At 50.0% G+C, this 19,459-nt stretch overlaps 1 protein-coding gene across 1 annotated transcript in view; it reads right to left on the reverse strand.

The window, feature by feature from the left end:
• The window catches only part of CCND3 (cyclin D3), a 95,471-nt gene extending 87,126 nt beyond the window's left edge, over positions 1 to 8,345 (reverse strand). The window contains exons 1-2 of the mRNA XM_069633044.1: positions 8,111 to 8,345; positions 2,490 to 2,705 (exon numbers count right to left, since the gene is read on the reverse strand). Of these exons, the coding sequence (XP_069489145.1) occupies positions 2,490 to 2,705; positions 8,111 to 8,311 (417 nt within the window). The 5' untranslated portion in view covers positions 8,312 to 8,345. The remainder of the gene's footprint in view (positions 1 to 2,489; positions 2,706 to 8,110) is intronic.
• Between the last annotated feature and the right edge of the window lie 11,114 nt (positions 8,346 to 19,459).

Genomic DNA, 19,459 nt, shown 5'->3' on the forward strand with positions numbered 1-19,459 from the left:
CATTCCAGGTAAGTGAGATAGGTGTGTAGCTTGAAAGAGTACACACTTAGAACTAGGCATCTCAGAAATGTGGGTTCATTCCCCTTGTTGCCCCCCACCCTCTGCCCCCGTTAAACTGTGTGCATTGATCAACAGACAGAACAGAAAAGGGAATCAAGTTAACAAAGGGTTTTATAAATAATTTGCCGGTTTGGCCAAAACAAACGTTGTCCATGTTAAATGAAACGCTTTTTATTTATTTATTTATTTATATTTATATAGCGCGCAAGCAGCCCAAGGGCATTGAGGATGGATGTCAGGGTGGTTCTTCTACTCAGTGGGGTAGTGCTCTGGGAAAACCTACCCAAAAGAGAAAGGATAGTGTTCCAAAATGTTCTGCCAATGCTCACCGAGTCCGGGGACGAGTGCCCCCTGGCAACTCCCCACAGTAAATCTTGCGCTCACAGCCTTGGGTTGCTAACAGGTTCCCGTGCCCTAGTTCTCACCGTTCTTATACTCGTTCACTGAATTCTCAGTGCCAACTGTTAGCACTGCCTTTCAGCTGGTGGAAGGTTTCTTTAAGTGGGGTAATGAGTGGGGGGGCCCTTTTAAGAAGTTTCACTACCCCCCTTGCTTCCTCCCTTAAGAGGGGGGGGGGGGGGGAGTTGGGTTCTGCAGCCACCTGCTCCAATCTCCCTCTCCTCTCCAGCGTCTCATCTGAAGTCTCGCCCCCATAAATCCTTGCCTTCGATTTGTCTTCTTGGGGGTAACCTTTTTATATTACGGTCCACCACCTTTGTTTTAAAAATTCTCTGCTCTCCACCTTCCTCTAATACCCCCTCCACTCAGTCTTTATAACAGTCCCCTCACCCCCTTCAGCACCTGTTTCTCCTACGACCCCCAACTTCCTCTCCTGGAGGGTACCCAACATTCTACCGTCACTTCTTTCCGTCACCTCCTAATCCGCCTTCCATCGGTTTCTCCCCCGCTTCACTTCCTTCAATATTTCCTCCACCCACTCTGCTTCACTTTCCTCAATCTAGTATCATTTTCTTATCCATCCCATATCAATAGTTTAACAGAGCTGCCTATTCGCCTCATCTTCCCCCCGCCCACAATGGGCCCCTCCTTCACACCACTTACTACTCGCCCTGCTTCTTCACCCCTTTGGACACTTTCCTCATGGCCCCACTTTTTTCCACGCCTCCTCCATTTCTGCCACTTGCAGGTCCTGTCCTCCAGCCTTAGGTCTCCTGCTCTCCCCATGCTCTAGGGGCGCTGCTCCAGTGCCCTTCCTCAGCTCCTTTTCCACTTGCCAGCCGGCATCAAATGAGCTCTTCCTCTACCACCTACTAACTGAGCCCTTTAGGTTTAATAGGGCGTTGGCTCCTGCTTTCATCCTCTGGTGGAACAGCAATCATATACTTAGCTACTTTGAGCTCCTGGTTCCCGAGAAGCAGCTCTTTTTCTGTGATGCTGGAGCTACTTTTAGCTTATGGTCAGTCTCCGAGACAGATTAAGATCCCCCAGGGATGCAGTTCCTTCAGCATCAGCCTGTTTCCTCAGGCCATGCAAAATGGAGAGGAGACTTAGTCCCACTGCGGGGGGTCGGAAAACTGTCCAAGCTGTGTCCAGAATGATGTTCTCAATGTGTGTGGTGGGCATCTTGAAAACGGGTTTGTCTAAGATTTTGAACTCCGTGGGAAAAATGCCTAAGGTGTATAAGGGGTGGCAGACAGTGCAGCTGCAAATATGTAACACTGGGAGGGGCAAGTTGGGAGGTGCCACTTTCCTGCTTATGAACCATCAGTTCAAAGTGTCCCTGTACAACCTAGCGACTGGTCAGCCTAGGAATAAGAGCACCAGGGTTGGAAGCTTTGATTTTAGCAAGTGGAAAAGTCTTGCTATCTGCGGAACCAGCTCCTTCTTAAACATCCTAACAATAGGAACAAAGTCGAAAAGTGGGACCAGAATGGCTAAGTGACACTCTGTAGGGGGAGGGGCGGAGAGCTGACCGGAAGGGCCATTCGCCTGGTATATGTACCTTGAAGAAAACTCTCTCCAATGTCAGTCTTACGGACAATATAGGACTTTGAAATTCAGACTGAAAGCAGCCACACCGGAACACAACTCCAGATAAAAACGTATAAACATCATGCAAGCCCCCAGGAGAGAGCTGTCCCACCCACGTGTCCAGTCCTATAAAATGGAGCAAACAGACTAAGCAAGTTAGGCAATGTGATCCTAACGTGGATGTAAGGTGCTTCAGACCCTCCCCCTGCAAAAGAAGGACATCCCAAGTACTTGAAAGGAGGAGGGCGGCTGTGGACTTCAAGAGTAAGTGTGCACTGAGCAGAGCAGACATGGCACAGCAAAAGTTGTGCAAGATTCGTCCATATAGACATGTAAATCGCAGGTAGCAGCAGTGAAAGTTTACATCACACACGCAGACAACACAGAAGTGTACCCCACACCAACACTGAATGCCAGGCCACGTGCAGACTGGTTACCAGCAGTTCCTGTGGTGTCACAGAATTGTCTGTGTAGATGCATAGTTTCTCCACTGTCAATGGGTTGGTTTCCCTCATCTTGGATGCCAGCAGCATGCAGACGGCACCAAGCAGCTGCAGGTGGCACTTCTTGGTGGGCACACAAGACAGGTAGCGGTCCACATAGTTCATGGATAGGGGAAATACCTCTTCCTCGCACTTCTGCTCTTCACACACCTGCAAAGAGAAGCACGACTGCTGAACCAGCACGAGTCAATGCAGTGACATGAGCAAAAAAATGTCTCAACCCACAATCTACACCATCTCCCACAGGACACCAAACTCCTTAGATTAATCACAGGAAAGCTAGTATTCAATTCAAAATGTATCCCTGTACTAATTATTAATTCAATTCTTCTAGACCGTTTCTAGTCTGTGGTTCATCTCCACTATCTCACTCAGACCAAATTCCTACATACTGTGCTCAGAAAGCCAGCACCATTTCAGCCTCCCTCTGTACAGCCTCCAAATTCTTTTATCTCCTGGCATCACTTCACCTGGATATCATGCTCCCCGATTAAAGGCGCATCAGCCCATTGCCAATCTTTATATATCACTAGGAGAAAAACAGCGAGAAGGACCTCCAATGAAACTATTGTTAGATTCTAACAACTTAAACTACCCAGGGAAACAGGTCCTAGAACGGCAATGACTGGTATATAAACCCGTAATGTAGCATTAGGTCTCCTCCTCTGTCTTGACCATTCTGTTTAAGATTACTAGGTACCGGGACAGGTGCGCACAAAAATCAAAACACATTTCAAACTTGTCCAATAAGAGGCCACCTGAATCCTGCAGAGACCCGAGTTCCTGAACTTTGCAACAACATTGTGGAACGGGTCAAGGGCACAGGGTGTTGGGCTCCCCGAAGGGGCTTGCTACTCCTTCGTCTTGCTGGACATGCCCCCGTGGCAACGGACATAAGGACATGGAAAATTGCCCATTGGGTGAAGCCCACAGGAGATAGGAAGCGGGTGTTGGGCTCCCAAAGGGGCTTGCTACTCCTTCCTCTTGCTGGCCAGGCCCCCCCTGCAATGGACATAAGGACATGGAAAATTGCCCGTCGGGTGAAGCTCACAGGTGTTGGGCTCCCACCGTGGTGTTGCGCAAGACGAAGGGGGCTGGCTGCATATGTGCCCACACTGTAGCACTTACTGCATAGGAGTGGGGAAAATCCCAACAGCCAAGGCAAAGAGTTGCGACAAGGGGAGCCCATCTTTGGACTGTTTGCACCGTTAGCTGTATTTTGCCCTGTCCGTACCCCTGTACACACCCCTTGTATTAGTATGGCAGCCAAGATGGCAATGGCCAGTAAGGCGGGGGGAGGGCACCCTATTTTGTCACCACAGTCTCCCAGCACTTACTGACCCGCGGAGGAATTCTCTTACAGGAGGAAGCTGGCACCGACCCAGCCTTGCAGTCCCACCACGATTACTGGCAAAGTATTCTAATTTACTGAGGAGATTAAGCATTTCTAGGAAATTGTAGGGACCACACGAAGAGTGCCGCATTTGATCTAAAGCCAGGGACAGAGGATAACCTCTCCAATAATGGCTGTAAAAGCGAAGGCTTGTTTATTGATACCGGGTTGACTACACATGGTGAAGGAAGTAGTTGGCGACATGGCCCCGTTTCCATGCTTGGCTCCGACACCTGTAGCAGCGAGTCAAGGGGGAGGTGGGGTGGGGGGGGCAGATTTAGACGAGGCGAAGCAAGGGGGTGATGAGCCCAGTTCCCCAACCCCACTGCTGCAATTTTGAATACTCACATAACTGGGACCCAGGCGAATTACACCCATGGCTCTGTCATCTGTACAGTACTACATTTCTGCCACATCTAGCTTGAAGGGCAATGCCGCAATCAATGGTGTCACAGGCGCTGAGAGTATCCTGCTGCAGAATGTGATATCCAGACCCATTCCTAACACACAGCTAAGAGGCCAGGGAGGGTTTTCGCCATCTAGGGCCTGCCCATGAACAGCAGCAAGAGACTCTAGTGACAGACTCTAGTGACTAAAGATTATGCAACGAGCACTAAACTGCCTGGCATGCCCTCTACCCCTACCTTGGATCAGGCCAACGAGGGACCATCAGCGGGATGTAACTGTACCCTCATCTTAACTGAATTGGTTGCGATAAAGAAGCTGTTAATGCTTATCCTCGAAGGAAGTAGAGGGGAAAGCATTATAGGGGGTGCCAAATCCTCCGGGAGGATGGGGGGCATTTTTTGTATGTCCTGGTTCTTGGATTTTGCTGGGTACAAAGGAACTGCACTAGCCCCAGCGAGTGGTTCGCGCATAGACCGAGCTCCAATACAAGGAATATCATTATGAAGGGGAATGGCACCCCTTTCTATCGTACCACAAACAAATCACTACCTACACCAGGACACTCTGGAGGATGACCCGGCCAAAGCAAGCATGCTGCCCTGACATGGAATCTAGGCAACAGTGTTTGGCAAACAAGTGAAGTGAAGCCATTGCAGCTACTTGATAGAGGTCTAAAGACAAGGATCCCTCAGTGCATAGATGGCACCCAGGACTCTAGTGGAAGGATATGCCCTGAGACCATCAGACATCCTTCTCAGCCAGATTGTACCATTCAGGTGCAAAGAATGATTCATCTGAACAAGATCTGCCTAGTAACAGCCCTGCCCACATGAGAGCCGAGTAATCCACAAAGAGATGGTCATCTTTCCTGATGTCCCTTATTCAAGACATTGTAGAAGAGGGTCCAGCCGATTTAACCTCTCTTCCCTCGTTGAATGGCGAGATGGAGGAAAAATAAACACAGGAAGAGAGTTCTTTTTTAAAGATCAAATTCCGATACAACTTTGGGCACGTAGGACAGCCTTACTCTCAGAGTCCTCTTCTCTGTGAAGAACACCAAGAAGTGAGGCTTAACAGAGAGATCCTGGAGCACTCACCATTCTCGTGGAAGAGATGGCCACCATAAGAATCACCTTAAGGGTGAACAGTCATCTTAGCCTCTCAGCAGACAAACATTATGGTTCAGGTTGATGGGTCTCTATGGAGGACCAGACCCTTCGAGTAGGAGAGCAGGTCAACCCTCACCAGAAGGCACCAGGAAAGGCAAATGTCCATGTCCTGAAGCTCTGGGTAACAAATCGTCCAGGACAGACAGATTAGAATCAATGTGTACCCAACTCTCCTGTCTCTTGAGAACCTGCAGAATGACAGGGTAAGGCAGGAACGCATCAAGGAGCTGCTTGTTCCATTCAACGACCAACGTGTCCACTTTGCTGCCTGCACAGGAAATTCCCGGGAGCACAACTCACACTTCCTGTTCACACTGGAAGAGAACACACCCACTTGAAACATCTCCAAAAGGCATACGCCCCTCCAGAACTCGTGGGAGGGAGAAGTCTGCTTGCTCAAGCATTCATAAAGAAGTTCTCTGTCCCGGCAAGATGGACTTCTGTCAGAGAATCGATGTGTTCCAGAGCCCAGATAATCGAATTGCTTCCCTGCACAGAGCCAACAACCCTGCACCAGCCCCCTTGTTGGCATAGTGCATGGCCACTGTGTTGTCTGTCAGGATCAACACACAACTGCTTCACACAGAAGGCATTTGGGGGTCATCATCATTTCAGCAAGTTAGTGTGTTCCCAAGATTCCACTGGGAACCAAAAGCCCTTCACTGTAAGATCTTGCAGGTGAGCACCCCAACCTTTCCAGGAGTCTGTGACAACTGTCAGTTCTGGCCAGGGTTCCACATACCAGAGCTGCATATATAATGGGACACAGATTCCAGTCCTGCTACAGAACCAGAGCATAAAGGGAGTACCAGTGTCACGCTGAATGATGCACCTATTTTATGGCACACTTTCTCAGAAGAAGGACCTGCTCCAACAGGGGATGGTCCGAAGGAAACTAAGGAGCCAAAGGAGGGCAGTCGGGAGGATACAGATGGAAAGGGAAGCAGCAACGCACTTAGGACCTAAAAAGCTCAAGCATCTGAGGTGGTGCGACATCACTCCTTGATGAACAGGGACAACCTACCTCCCACAGGAGTCAAAATGTACGAAGTGCGACTCAGAGTGCCTTGCCACTGGGTGTTGGTGTGGGGACGGCAGAGGCAGCAAAGCCACCTTTCTGGCCAACTCTGCCTCTACATCGACAGTGAAGGTGATGCAACTGCTTGCCAGAGACCGCCTGGCCCCAGCCATGGTGAGCGAAGAAAGGGAAGAAGAGTCAGAATGAACTCTTCCAAAACAAGGTAGAAGACTGCTGAGCAGGCAATCCCAAAAATGTAGCTGGAGTTTTTGCTAAGCGACACTCCACTGTGTGTAAAGGGCAATGTAATCCCGAGTAACAGTCCCTCAATGTGAAAAGGGGCAGAAACTAGGAGGTCCAAGCAACCCAACTGTCCCCTCCAGTAGAAGGTGGAAGATTCCAGGTGGCCCATAACAACATCCCCTCAAAGATACAAAATGGAAGCTTCTCCATGCCCTAATTGCAGGCCCATAAAATGGAAGGAGCAGATTCTGTGATGGGGCAGGAAGAGCCCCTTCACAGTAGAAACATGCCGATTCCATAGGATATCCGCCAACAGCTCCTCTCCAATGAAAGAGGGAAGAATTTGCACCCACCCACCGTGATATGGTGCCAATTTGCGATACTGAAATCATTAGTCTTGCCTTCAGTAAATGGTTCCATGTGAAGAGACCCACCTGTCAGATTACCCCTACCTCCAGCCCGATGGAAAAGGCACATTTCATGAGGATACTAGCAACACATCAGACTTCAGATACCCGTAGGTTCGTTTTGATGGCACCAGACCATGTATTTGGGAGTAAACCCCCCCTAGTTTAGCAGTGACAGAATTTGATTTGGGAAAGCGGAGGGGTGATTTCAGCCAGCAACGGTGGGTACTGTTCCTTCCATACTGCAGCTCAAACTCAAGCTTCACCTCCAGGTTTGGAGAATTGGTCTGTGGTTTTGATGTCAGCACCTACTTCTGGAGGGGGTCTTATGGAAATCACCCCCTCTTTGGTTTGGGAATCTGTCAGCCTTGGGGGCATTAGATCAACCCCTTTTCTTCAGGGGGGTATGGGGAATAGCGCCACACCCTGGTTTTGTGGCTATTAAGCTCTAGTATTGTGAGGGGGGGGGAAATCAGCATCTGGGTTTGGGGGTGCACTGCTTATTTGGAGTGGAAGAGAGTAGCCTCTGGTATAGAGGGGGGACTTTTCTTGGTTTCAGGCGTCAGCCACTGGGCTCAGGGAAATGATCTCTTATTTTGGGGGTGTCATTTTCCTAGTTTGGGGGGTGGGGGAGTTGGGAGTGCCACTCCTTATTTGGAGTGGAAGAGAGTAGCCTCTGGTTTAGAGGGTGGGGTTTTTCTTGGTTTCAGGCGTCAGCCACTGGGCTCAGGGAATTCTTTCTTATTTTGTGGGTGTCATTTTTCCCAGTTTGGGGAGTTCAGTTTCCCCCTCTGTGGGGTTCATATTCCCCAGATTGGGGCGTGTTCAGCTCTACGGCATCAGCACCCCACTTTCTGGGCGCCAGGCCCCACTTTGTGTCTCTTCTTCCCCTTTGCTAGATATGGATCACCTCTCACCTCGAGCATCCAGAAAGCCAGCACTCTGCGCATGCGCGGCCGCAGCTCGCGCCGCTGCACACACTGGAAGTAGGTCGTGCTCGGGCTGTAGCGCTCTTCTAGCTGTAGCAGGTTCCTGAGTACCCGCCCGTCCCGCAGGAGGTGTGGGTCCGGGACGGCGCGGGGGTTCCGGGCGGGGAGCTTCGCTGACATAACCTCCATGGCAGCCCGCCCGGCGCACTGACAGCTGCCGGCTCCGCCGCCCCTTATATAGCGCCCGCTCGAAGGACTTACGCGCGACGTGGTGATACGCCACGCTGGACAGAGCAGCCAATCACCTCGCGCAACCTCGCTCCGCGTGGCGGAAAGAAGCCAGTTAAAGCGTGGAAGCCCAGGATGGACCGCCATGTTTGTGAGGGGCCACGCTGGATGTAACAACCAATCACCGCGTGCAACTCCAGGAAGCGTGGCGGAAGCGCGTGTCCTCGCGCGGGAGCCGGGCCCTAGCCGCCATGTTTGTGAGGGCATGTGACCAGGAATTGAGCTGTCAGAGGAAATGAATTTACCAGAAGGGGCTGAGGCGCCCGAAAATGTACCGGAAAACGAAAATAGCACTGAGCGTGCCCCCCAAGAAAGCACATATCCAATTACACCGAAAATGTAAAATATCAGAAATATGCATGTGACAATGGACGATTCTAGAAATCTCCTAAAACAAGACATCTTTTCATTAAAAACGATTCATGTATTATATATATCTCGAATCAAGGTGCAAGCAAATAAATTCTTCATAAAATGCCAAAATAACACAAAATCTCTATATGAAGAATCAAGGGTGTTGTGTGGCCGCCCGTGCCTCGGGCCTGCCTGCATGCACTCATGCGCTCATTCATGCAGGAATACACAGGACACGGTGTTGGCTGTTTCACGTCCCGGCCGCAACTGGCGGCACGGGCACACTTTATTTCCAACAGCGCATGCGCCTAGCCCGAACGAGGCTTGCGCATGCGCGTAATGTGACTCACACGTCACATCCCTTTTTTTCTTTAACGAAAACACAAACCCAACATACCTGGAAATAACAGTTCCAACTTATAACACCCCCCAACATTTTCTTTCTCTCAGATAAACGCCTTCCCCCACCCGGCTCAGTCTCCCGAGTCCAGGACGTAGTCCTTGAGGTAGGAGGATGGTCGGCGACCCCTCCTCATCGGGTACCTGGACATCTCTGGCGCAGCTCCACTGTCATGCATGCTGGACGCTACGCTCGTAGAACAGCTAGACCGTTCTACTCCAAATGGAGGTTATTCGATACGTTACCGGGAAAACAACGTTTGCACTTTTCACGTCGCTAACTTCACGTGACTTTTGCTTCGTCACGTGAACTACGGTATTACGTATTTAAGCAGCGTAGAAACTTCACTCGCTGCTTCTGATCGAATCTATTGGCGTTGTGTAGCTGAACCTCTGATCTGCATCCTGGCATATTTCTACAGCTACTTTTGGGCCTTCAATAGCGTGTGTTCCGCCACACGCTGATTCCTGGAGCTATTCCTTCGCGTGATAATTCACACGCGTTCTCTGTCTTCAAGCGTGGCTGATCCGGACTGCGGGAATCCTGCCCGCGTGTACATCCACACATACACTCTGTCTTCATACGCGGCTGGCCCGGACTGCGTAAATCCTGCCCGCGTGTAATTCCACACGCGCACGCTGTCTCTAAACGCGGCTGTTCCGGACTGCGGGAACACCGCCCGCGTGTTATTCCACACGCGCTCTCTGTCTTCAAGCGCGCCTGGCCAAGGCTGCGTAAATCCTGCCCGCGTGTAAATCCACACGCGCTCTCTGTCTTCAAGTGCGGCTGGCCAAGGCTGCGTGAATCCTGCCCGCGTGTAAAATCCACACGCGCTCTCTGTCTTCAAGTGCGGCTGGCCAAGGCTGTGTGAATCCTGCCCGCGTGTAAAATCCACACGCGCTCTCTGTCTTCAAGTGCGGCTGGCCACGGCTGCGTGAATCCTGCCCGCGTGTAAAATCCACACGCGCTCTCTGTCTTCAAGTGCGGCTGGCCACGGCTGCGTGAATCCTGCCCGCGTGTAAAATCCACACGCGCTCTCTGTCTTCAAGTGCGGCTGGCCAAGGCTGTGTGAATCCTGCCCGCGTGTAAAATCCACACGCGCTCTCTGTCTTCAAGTGCGGCTGGCCACGGCTGCGTGAATCCTGCCCGCGTGTAAAATCCACACGCGCTCTCTGTCTTCAAGTGCGGCTGGCCACGGCTGCGTGAATCCTGCCTGCGTGTAAAATCCACACGCGCTCTCTGTCTTCAAGTGCGGCTGGCCAAGGCTGTGTGAATCCTGCCCGCGTGTAAAATCCACACGCGCTCTCTGTCTTCATACGTGGCTGGCCCGGACTGCGTAAATCCTGCCCGCGTGTAAATCCACACGCGCACGTTGTCTTCACACGCGGCTGGCCCAGACTGCGCGAATCCTGCCCGCGTGTAAAATCCACACGCGCACGTTGTCTTCAAACGTTATTTTCTTCGCGGCTGTTTATAACCGCGTGTACTTCTAACTTCTGCATCTGTGGAATTAACAGAAGGATTGATCCCTATAGTGGGAAGGAAGCCTTTCAAGGATTATTGGAAGGTGACATTGAACTGAACTTTGGACGCTATCCTGTGGTGAATTCAACCCGTATCTAGCGTGAGCCTCGTTCCGTTCGGGATAAGTCTCCCTTACTAATTTTCCCTTCCTTGTCGTTTGTACTTCATTCAAATACATCAAGAGACTTCTGGATTATTCTACCCAAATCTAAAGGTCAGTGTGAACATTCCTGTCATTATCTAATTCATCATACTCAGGTTGGAGCAGTTATTCATGATACTTTAATTTGTCCTAGGCTGGCTTTCACCCACGCCCTTTCCAGTGATCCATCGCTCTGCCTTTTTTATCAGCCAGAGGGTTGTATCATTTGGAAGGTCTTCAATTGACTTCACGACTATCAAATCGTGTGAACAGGGATCCGGAAGACCCTACCTCCTGTATCCTTTTGAGTATTGTATCCTTTTCAGTTAATACTTTGGTACATTCTGACAGAATCAGAAGCCATGGAGGGTACGGATCCTTTAGCTGTTTTGACACAGTTGATCAGCGATTTGAGAAATGAAATGGTTACAGCACAGGACATGTTACGGCACCGTATGGACGTTATGCAAGACGCCCTACATGGTAGTCCTCAGGGAGCACAGGCGCCGATGGCTACTGCATCTGGATCTGGGACTACGGCACCCCCACAGGAAACTATTAATGTGGTTATGCCCACTCAGTTTCCCTTGGCCCCTCCGGAACGGTTCACGGGTGATCCCAAAACCTATAGAACCTTTGTAAATCAGTGCCGACTCCATTTTCTTTGCCGTCCTACATCTTTTCCTGATCTAACCACAAAAGCAGCCTTCGTGCTTTCCCATTTAGGGGGCACAGCTGCTGCTTGGGCTAACCCTTTGTTGGAAACAAATAGTCCTTTGTTGTACGATTGTGACAATCTCTTGACTGCTATGAGTAAAGTCTTTGACATGCGTTACTCTACTCAAGCCACAGATTTAGAGTTTCTTAACCTACAACAGGGCAGCCAACCCCTTATGTCTTACGTTGCCCGGTTCAATCAACTGACGGCGGAAACCCAATGGCCTGACAGCAAGAAAACAGCTGTTTTCTACAAGGGTCTTTCTGAAGAACTGAAAGATGCCTTATCTACAGTTCCTGTGGTTCCTACGGGTTTTCCAGAGTTGCTCGATTTGGTTCTACAAATCGACGCCCGAAGGAATGCTCGAAAGGGAGAGAAAAAGCCCTTCATGCCAGTCTCGGGGCGGTCAGAGACACCAGCAGTCATCTCTAACGACCCTGAACCCATGCAGATTGGCGCCGTGAGAGGCCGATTGTCCAATGCAGAACGGGAGAACCGAAGAAAAAACCACTTATGTATGTACTGTGGTTCTTCCGAGCATTTATTGGCAACATGTCCTAAAAAACCCATCAAGCGTGCAGGAAACGCTAAAACTCGACAATAGCAGGAGTCCCTATGTCGAGTGTTTCATTGGACTCCAGTACCATTCCTAAACATGCACCTGTAATAGTTCAGGTGACGTTACGTTGTGATGAGCGAGAAGTGGTTTCCAAGGCCATGGTTGATTCTGGAGCCACCAGCAATTACATAGACATCACTTATGCCAAGAACTGTTCCTTACCCCTTGTAAACAAAAAAAGACCTGAAACGGTGAACACCGTGGACGGATCTGTTTTGATTTCTGGTATGGTAACCCAGGAGACGGTACCTGTTCAGATGACGTTATCGAATAACCATTCAGAAGAAATCATCTTCGATGTTATTGCTGCTCCACAGTACGAGATCATACTTGGTCTTGCATGGTTAACCCTTCACAATCCTGCTGTTGACTGGGTTTCGGGATCGCTCCAATATCCTTCGACTCATTGCAATGAACATTGCTTTACCAGTCAGGAGGTGTCAAATAAACAACACATATTAGCCTCTATGGTGGAGGATTCTACTATCAGCGTTGTACATCAATGCGACAATATCATACCATGCAAATACGCTGATTATGCTGATGTCTTTGATAAAGGCCAGGCAGAACAATTACCTCCTCATCGACAGTACGACTGTCCTATCGAATTGGTTCCTGGTGCCAAAATTCCTACAGGCCGTGTTTATTCATTAACACCTAAAGAAGATGTCGTGTTAAAAGAATACATTGATAAAGCACTAGCAATGGGCTTTATACGGCCCTCACAATCACCTGCTGCATCTCCTCTATTCTTTGTTCCTAAGAAAGAGGGAGATCTCAGACCATGCATTGATTACAGGGCACTTAATGATATCACCATCAAAAACCAATACCCCTTACCACTAATAAACGTTCTATTGGATCAGTTAGACACTTCCAGTTATTTCACCAAATTGGACTTGCGAGGTGCATACAATTTGGTTCGCATTCGTGAAGGCGACGAATGGAAGACCGCTTTTAAGACACGGTATGGTCTTTACGAATATTTGGTGATGCCTTTTGGTCTGTGCAATGCTCCCGCCACATTTCAATTCTTCATGAATGATATATTCAGAGACATAATGGACCAATTTGTGGTTGTCTATCTGGATGACATTCTGATCTACTCATCATCTTTATCGGAACACGTCAGACATGTTTCTACAGTCCTACAAAGACTCAGGGAGAACCATCTTTATGTGAAAGCCGAAAAATGTGTCTTTCATTCACAGGAAGTGGAATTCCTTGGTTACGACATTACCAATCTAGGTGCTCGAATGAGTCGTTCCAAGGTAAAGGCCGTCTTGAATTGGCCGATTCCGCATAACGTCAAGTCACTACAGTCTTTCTTAGGCTTTGCGAATTTCTATCGCAGATTTATCCATTCCTTTTCCAAAACAGTAGCTCCTTTGACGGCTTTAACTAGTTCTAAAGTTCCTTTCTGTTGGAACCAACATGCCCAAGCAGCATTCGAAAAGCTGAAGGAAGCATTTACCACTGCACCCGTGCTTCAACATCCGGATCCTGATCGCCAGTTTGTCGTTGAAGCGGATGCATCCAGTGTCGCTATTGGTGCAGTACTCTCACAAGTTTGCACAGAAACCAAGGAGGAACACCCAGTGGCTTTCTTCTCTCGCAAACTCACCTCAAATGAACGGAACTACACCGTCACTGAGCGGGAACTACTGGCTATCAAAGATGCTTTCCGAGAATGGCGTCATCATCTTCTTGGGGCCAAACAACAGGTGTTGGTGTACTCTGACCGTAGAAATCTCCAAGCATTCAAATCCATGAAATGCCTTACGGCCCGTCAGGCCAGATGGCATGTCTTTTTTGCCCAATACGATTTCCAGGTCACCTATCGTCCTGCCCGAGAACATGTTAAGTCGGACGCTTTGTCCCGTATGAGTAAAGAGGCGCAGGAAGAAAAACAAGTACAGATTCAGCTGTTGGCAGATCATGTAATATGTAGTTGTTCGGTTCAACCATCCCTAAAAACCGAAGTACAAGAGTGGGTAAAAATTCATCCACAAGTAGTCCAGGATATGAATCTGGACGTACATAACGGTTTACCATTCACACAAGGAGTACTTTATCTACCAACTCCTTCAATGCGGAATAAAGCCCTCAAATGGAATCATGATTCCTTGATTGCAGCCCATCCTGGACGGAAGAAAACACTGGATCTGCTCAAAAGGTGGTGCTGGTGGCCATCCATGGCAAAAGATGTTATAAACTATGTATCTTCTTGTTCTGTGTGTATCCAATGTAAAAATACTCCTGGTAAACCAGTGGGCTTACTCCAGGCCCTACCTGTCCCTAACAAACCATGGGACATGATATCTATGGACTTTGTGGTAGAACTCCCCCCAAATCAGGGATATGATACCATATGGGTCGTAGTGGATTATTTCACTAAATTGGCTCTTTTTATTCCCTGTATTGGTTTACCAACTGCTGTTGTTCTGGCTGAACTATTCATCCAACATATATTTCGTTTCTTTGGTCTACCATCAGTAATCATTACTGACAGGGGCTCACAGTTTGCGTCACGCTTTTGGAGAGCTTTAACATCTGCATTACTGATTGATGATAGAATGTCCAGTGCTTATCATCCTCAAACTGACGGACAGACTGAAAGGGTCAATTGTACTATGGAACAATATCTGCGGTGTCTGTGTTTGCAATACCAATCGGATTGGCTCACGGTACTGCCGGCGGCTGAATTCGCCTATAACAACTCTTATCATAGTGCCATAGGCACTTCACCGTTCTATGCTCTCTATGGACAACACCCCCGATCAATACCTCTGGATTCCGGTCTATCCTTGGACACGCCTGCCGCAGGCCGTACTCTTCGTGATCTGAAGAGATTACAAAGAAAGGTGAAGCAGCAATTGGAGCAGGCTAAACGACGTGACAAGTTCTATGCCGATGCTCATAGAGTATCCGCACCTGTCTATAAGGCTGGTATGAAAGTCTGGCTATCCACTAAGAACTTAAGAATTCCAGGCAAAAAGAAATTGTTGCCTAAATACATCGGTCCGTATGTAGTGCTCCAAGTTCTTAATCCTGCTGCTGTACGTCTGGCTTTGCCACAACGATGGCGGGTGCATCCTGTATTCCACGTGTCACTCATTAAGCCATTCTCTGAAGCTACTAGACTGCCTGTACGGCCTGTTGCTATTTCCGTGCGGGGTTCTGATGAATACGAGGTACAAGACATACTAGATATGAAACTACGTTCTGGTAGACCATATTATCTGGTGGATTGGAAGGGCTATGGTCCCGAAGATAGGTCCTGGGAACCTCTTTCTAATATTCATGCTCCTGCTTTATTGAAGCGCTTTCACACAAGAAGGGGAGAGGTTGTCCCTTTGGGGGATGGCACTGTCATGCATGCTGGACGCTACGCTCGTAGAACAGCTAGACCGTTCTACTCCAAATGGAGGTTATTCGATACGTTACCGGGAAAACGACGTTTGCACTTTTCACGTCGCTAACTTCACGTGACTTTTGCTTCGTCACGTGAACTACGGTATTACGTATTTAAGCAGCGTAGAAACTTCACTCGCTGCTTCTGATCGAATCTATTGGCGTTGTGTAGCTGAACCTCTGATCTGCATCCTGGCATATTTCTACAGCTACTTTTGGGCCTTCAATAGCGTGTGTTCCGCCACACGCTGATTCCTGGAGCTATTCCTTCGCGTGATAATTCACACGCGTTCTCTGTCTTCAAGCGTGGCTGATCCGGACTGCGGGAATCCTGCCCGCGTGTACATCCACACGTACACTCTGTCTTCATACGCGGCTGGCCCGGACTGCGTAAATCCTGCCCGCGTGTAATTCCACACGCGCACGCTGTCTCTAAACGCGGCTGTTCCGGACTGCGGGAACACCGCCCGCGTGTTATTCCACACGCGCTCTCTGTCTTCAAGCGCGCCTGGCCAAGGCTGCGTAAATCCTGCCCGCGTGTAAATCCACACGCGCTCTCTGTCTTCAAGTGCGGCTGGCCACGGCTGCGTGAATCCTGCCCGCGTGTAAAATCCACACGCGCTCTCTGTCTTCAAGTGCGGCTGGCCAAGGCTGCGTGAATCCTGCCCGCGTGTAAAATCCACACGCGCTCTCTGTCTTCAAGTGCGGCTGGCCACGGCTGCGTGAATCCTGCCCGCGTGTAAAATCCACACGCGCTCTCTGTCTTCAAGTGCGGCTGGCCAAGGCTGCGTGAATCCTGCCCGCGTGTAAAATCCACACGCGCTCTCTGTCTTCATACGCGGCTGGCCCGGACTGCGTAAATCCTGCCCGCGTGTAAATCCACACGCGCATGTTGTCTTCACACGCGGCTGGCCCAGACTGCGCGAATCCTGCCCGCGTGTAAAATCCACACGCGCACGTTGTCTTCAAACGTTATTTTCTTCGCGGCTGTTTATAACCGCGTGTACTTCTAACTCCTGCATCTGTGGAATTAACAGAAGGATTGATCCCTATAGTGGGAAGGAAGCCTTTCAAGGATTATTGGAAGGTGACATTGAACTGAACTTTGGACGCTATCCTGTGGTGAATTCAACCCGTATCTAGCGTGAGCCTCGTTCCGTTCGGGATAAGTCTCCCTTACTAATTTTCCCTTCCTTGTCGTTTGTTCTTCATTCAAATCCATCAAGAGACTTCTGGATTATTCTACCCAAATCTAAAGGTCAGTGTGAACATTCCTGTCATTATCTAATTCATCATACTCAGGTTGGAGCAGTTATTCATGATACTTTAATTTGTCCTAGGCTGGCTTTCACCCACGCCCTTTCCAGTGATCCATCGCTCTGCCTGTTTTATCAGCCAGAGGGTTGTATCATTTGGAAGGTCTTCAATTGACTTCACGACTATCAAATCGTGTGAACAGGGATCCGGAAGACCCTACCTCCTGTATCCTTTTGAGTATTGTATCCTTTTCAGTTAATACTTTGGTACATTCTGACATCCACGGAGACCATCCTCAGCTGGGCCAGGATCCCTCTGGATGTCTTCCACTCGACCCTCCGGGGTTTCCTCGGAAGCCCTGCTCTCGTTCGGCTCACTCGTCTCTGATGAAGTATCGACTCTCTTAAAGAAGGACCTGTTGCGAGTGACTGTGCCGCGGGCACAGGCTGCCGTCACCATGGTCCCTTTTACATGTGTGACTTTCCACGGGTGGGGTTCATATGGCAGTGACAACTTGCACCGCGTCCCCTACACGTACTTCTTTGTCTTGTAGACCCCTCCGTTCACTTTCTCGCTGGTTTCGCGCAATGCGATCATCTCTGACCTGCTCATTGTCAATGACGCCTGGCCCGCGGCCATCCATCTCCGGTATCATGCCTCTGGGGCAGCGTCCGAACAGTGCTTCAGCGGGGGCTACCCCCGTTGACTGGTGCGGGGTGGTTCTGTACTCTCTTAAGAATTCCACTAGCTTCTTTGGAAGGTCTTCCCCTCCGTAAGCGGAAATTCTTAGCACTTTGTTCAATGTGCGCATTAACCTTTCGGCCTCCCCATTGGCGCGAGGCCACAGAGGTGATACTCTCCGGTGGTGAATGCCTCTGTCTTTGAGGTACTGGGTGAAAATACTGCCTGTGAAAGGGGGTCCATTATCAGAGCATAGTATTTCCAGGAATCCATGTGTCGTGAACATTTTGTCCAGGACCCTAGTGGTGTATTCAGTCGCTGTGTGTTCCACCACCACCCCCTCCGGGTATCGCGACCATTGGTCCACGGCCACTAAAAAGTACATGCCCCGACCAGTCGATCCAAAATCCACGTGGACAGTTCCCCAGGGCTTCTCGTTCCGTTCCATCGACCTAATCGGTGGGGCCTTGTCCCCGGGAGCCGCTGCTTGACACGGCAGACACCTTCCCACAAAGCGCTCTACCAGGGGAGTTGCTAGGTCTGGAAAAGACCCGGGGCTAAGCTGATGTCGGAACTGTTGGGACTGGGGGCTAGCTAGTCTTTTGGCTGTAGCTCCTGAGATTCTATCCGGGGCTACAACCAAAAGATCAGGGGCTATAGCCCCCTTAGCCCCCCCTAGCAACGCCCCTGCGCTCTACCATCCCTTCAAGGTCGGGGAACCACACCTTTGGACGGAGCCGCGCTTTGGTCTTGACGACCCCTTGGTGCCCGACGTGTGCTAACTCCAGGACGCGATTCCTCAAGGCTTGCGGAATCACAATTTGTCTCCCTCTCAGTAACAGCCCATCATCAGAAATGGACAACTCATCCCTCACCTTCCAGAGCGCCTGAAGGTCCTTTTGTGCTTCTAGCTGCCGCCTGGAGTTGTCCCTTAGCACAGCTTTCCAGTCCCCACTCCTCACTGCCACCTTGATGATGTGGAACACCTCATCCTTGGATGACTCAGTTGCGATGTGAGTCTCGATAGCGCCACTGGCAATGCCCCTTCCACGACGTGGCAGAGTAGTCCTTGGCATTCCGACACTTCCTCGTTCAGGTCTCCACTCCACTTGTTGGGGTGACGCAACAGGTAGTCCGCCGGATTGTTGGTGCCTGGCCTGTACACGACCCTCACCCCATACTCCATCACGGCCAGCATCCACCGCTCGATTCTGGGAGGCGGCTTGGACGACACTCCCGCCAGGATGGGCAGTAACGGCTTATGGTCAGTCACGACCACCACAGGCTTGCCCAGAATGTACAGCCGAAAGTGGCGACAGCCCCACAGGATAGCTAGAGCCTCTCTTTCAATTTGCGAGTAGCGCCTTTCAGTGTCAGAGAGTGCTTTGCTCGCATAAGCGATGGGTCGCATGTCCCCTCTTTTGTCTGGCTGTAGTAGTACTGCTCCAACACCCACGGGACTCGCATCTACAACAATTTCAGATTCAACTGATGGGTTGAAATATGCCATGGTGTCACCATCCGACAAGGCATTCTTGAGGAGCTGAAAGGCCTCTTACTCCTTCCTCTCCCATGCCCACACGGCATCGTTCCTGGTCAATGCCCTGAGGGGTTCCGACAGGGAGGCCAACCCTCTGATAAAGCGCCCGCAGTAATTGACCATCTCCAAGAAACTCCTCACCTCGGTAGGGGATTGGGCGCGTCGGCCTCACAAATGTCTTTAATCTTTGCAGGATCCGGAGACACACCGCTGGCATGGAAGATGAATCCGAAGAACCCGATTCTGTCCTTGAAAAATTTGCATTTTTCACGATGTAAGGTGAGTCCCAAATTGTCAAGACTTGATGGTCGTGTAGGCGATGATACCTCCGTCCCCAAGTCCCACTCGAGCAAACAATCAATATACTGCTCGAGCAGCCCTTGAGGCCACAGGTGGTGAA

The sequence above is a fragment of the Ambystoma mexicanum genome, chromosome 13 (assembly GCF_040938575.1).
Source record: "Ambystoma mexicanum isolate Mex_15411 chromosome 13, UKY_AmexF1_1, whole genome shotgun sequence".
In the NCBI taxonomy this organism is placed as follows: domain Eukaryota; kingdom Metazoa; phylum Chordata; class Amphibia; order Caudata; family Ambystomatidae; genus Ambystoma; species Ambystoma mexicanum.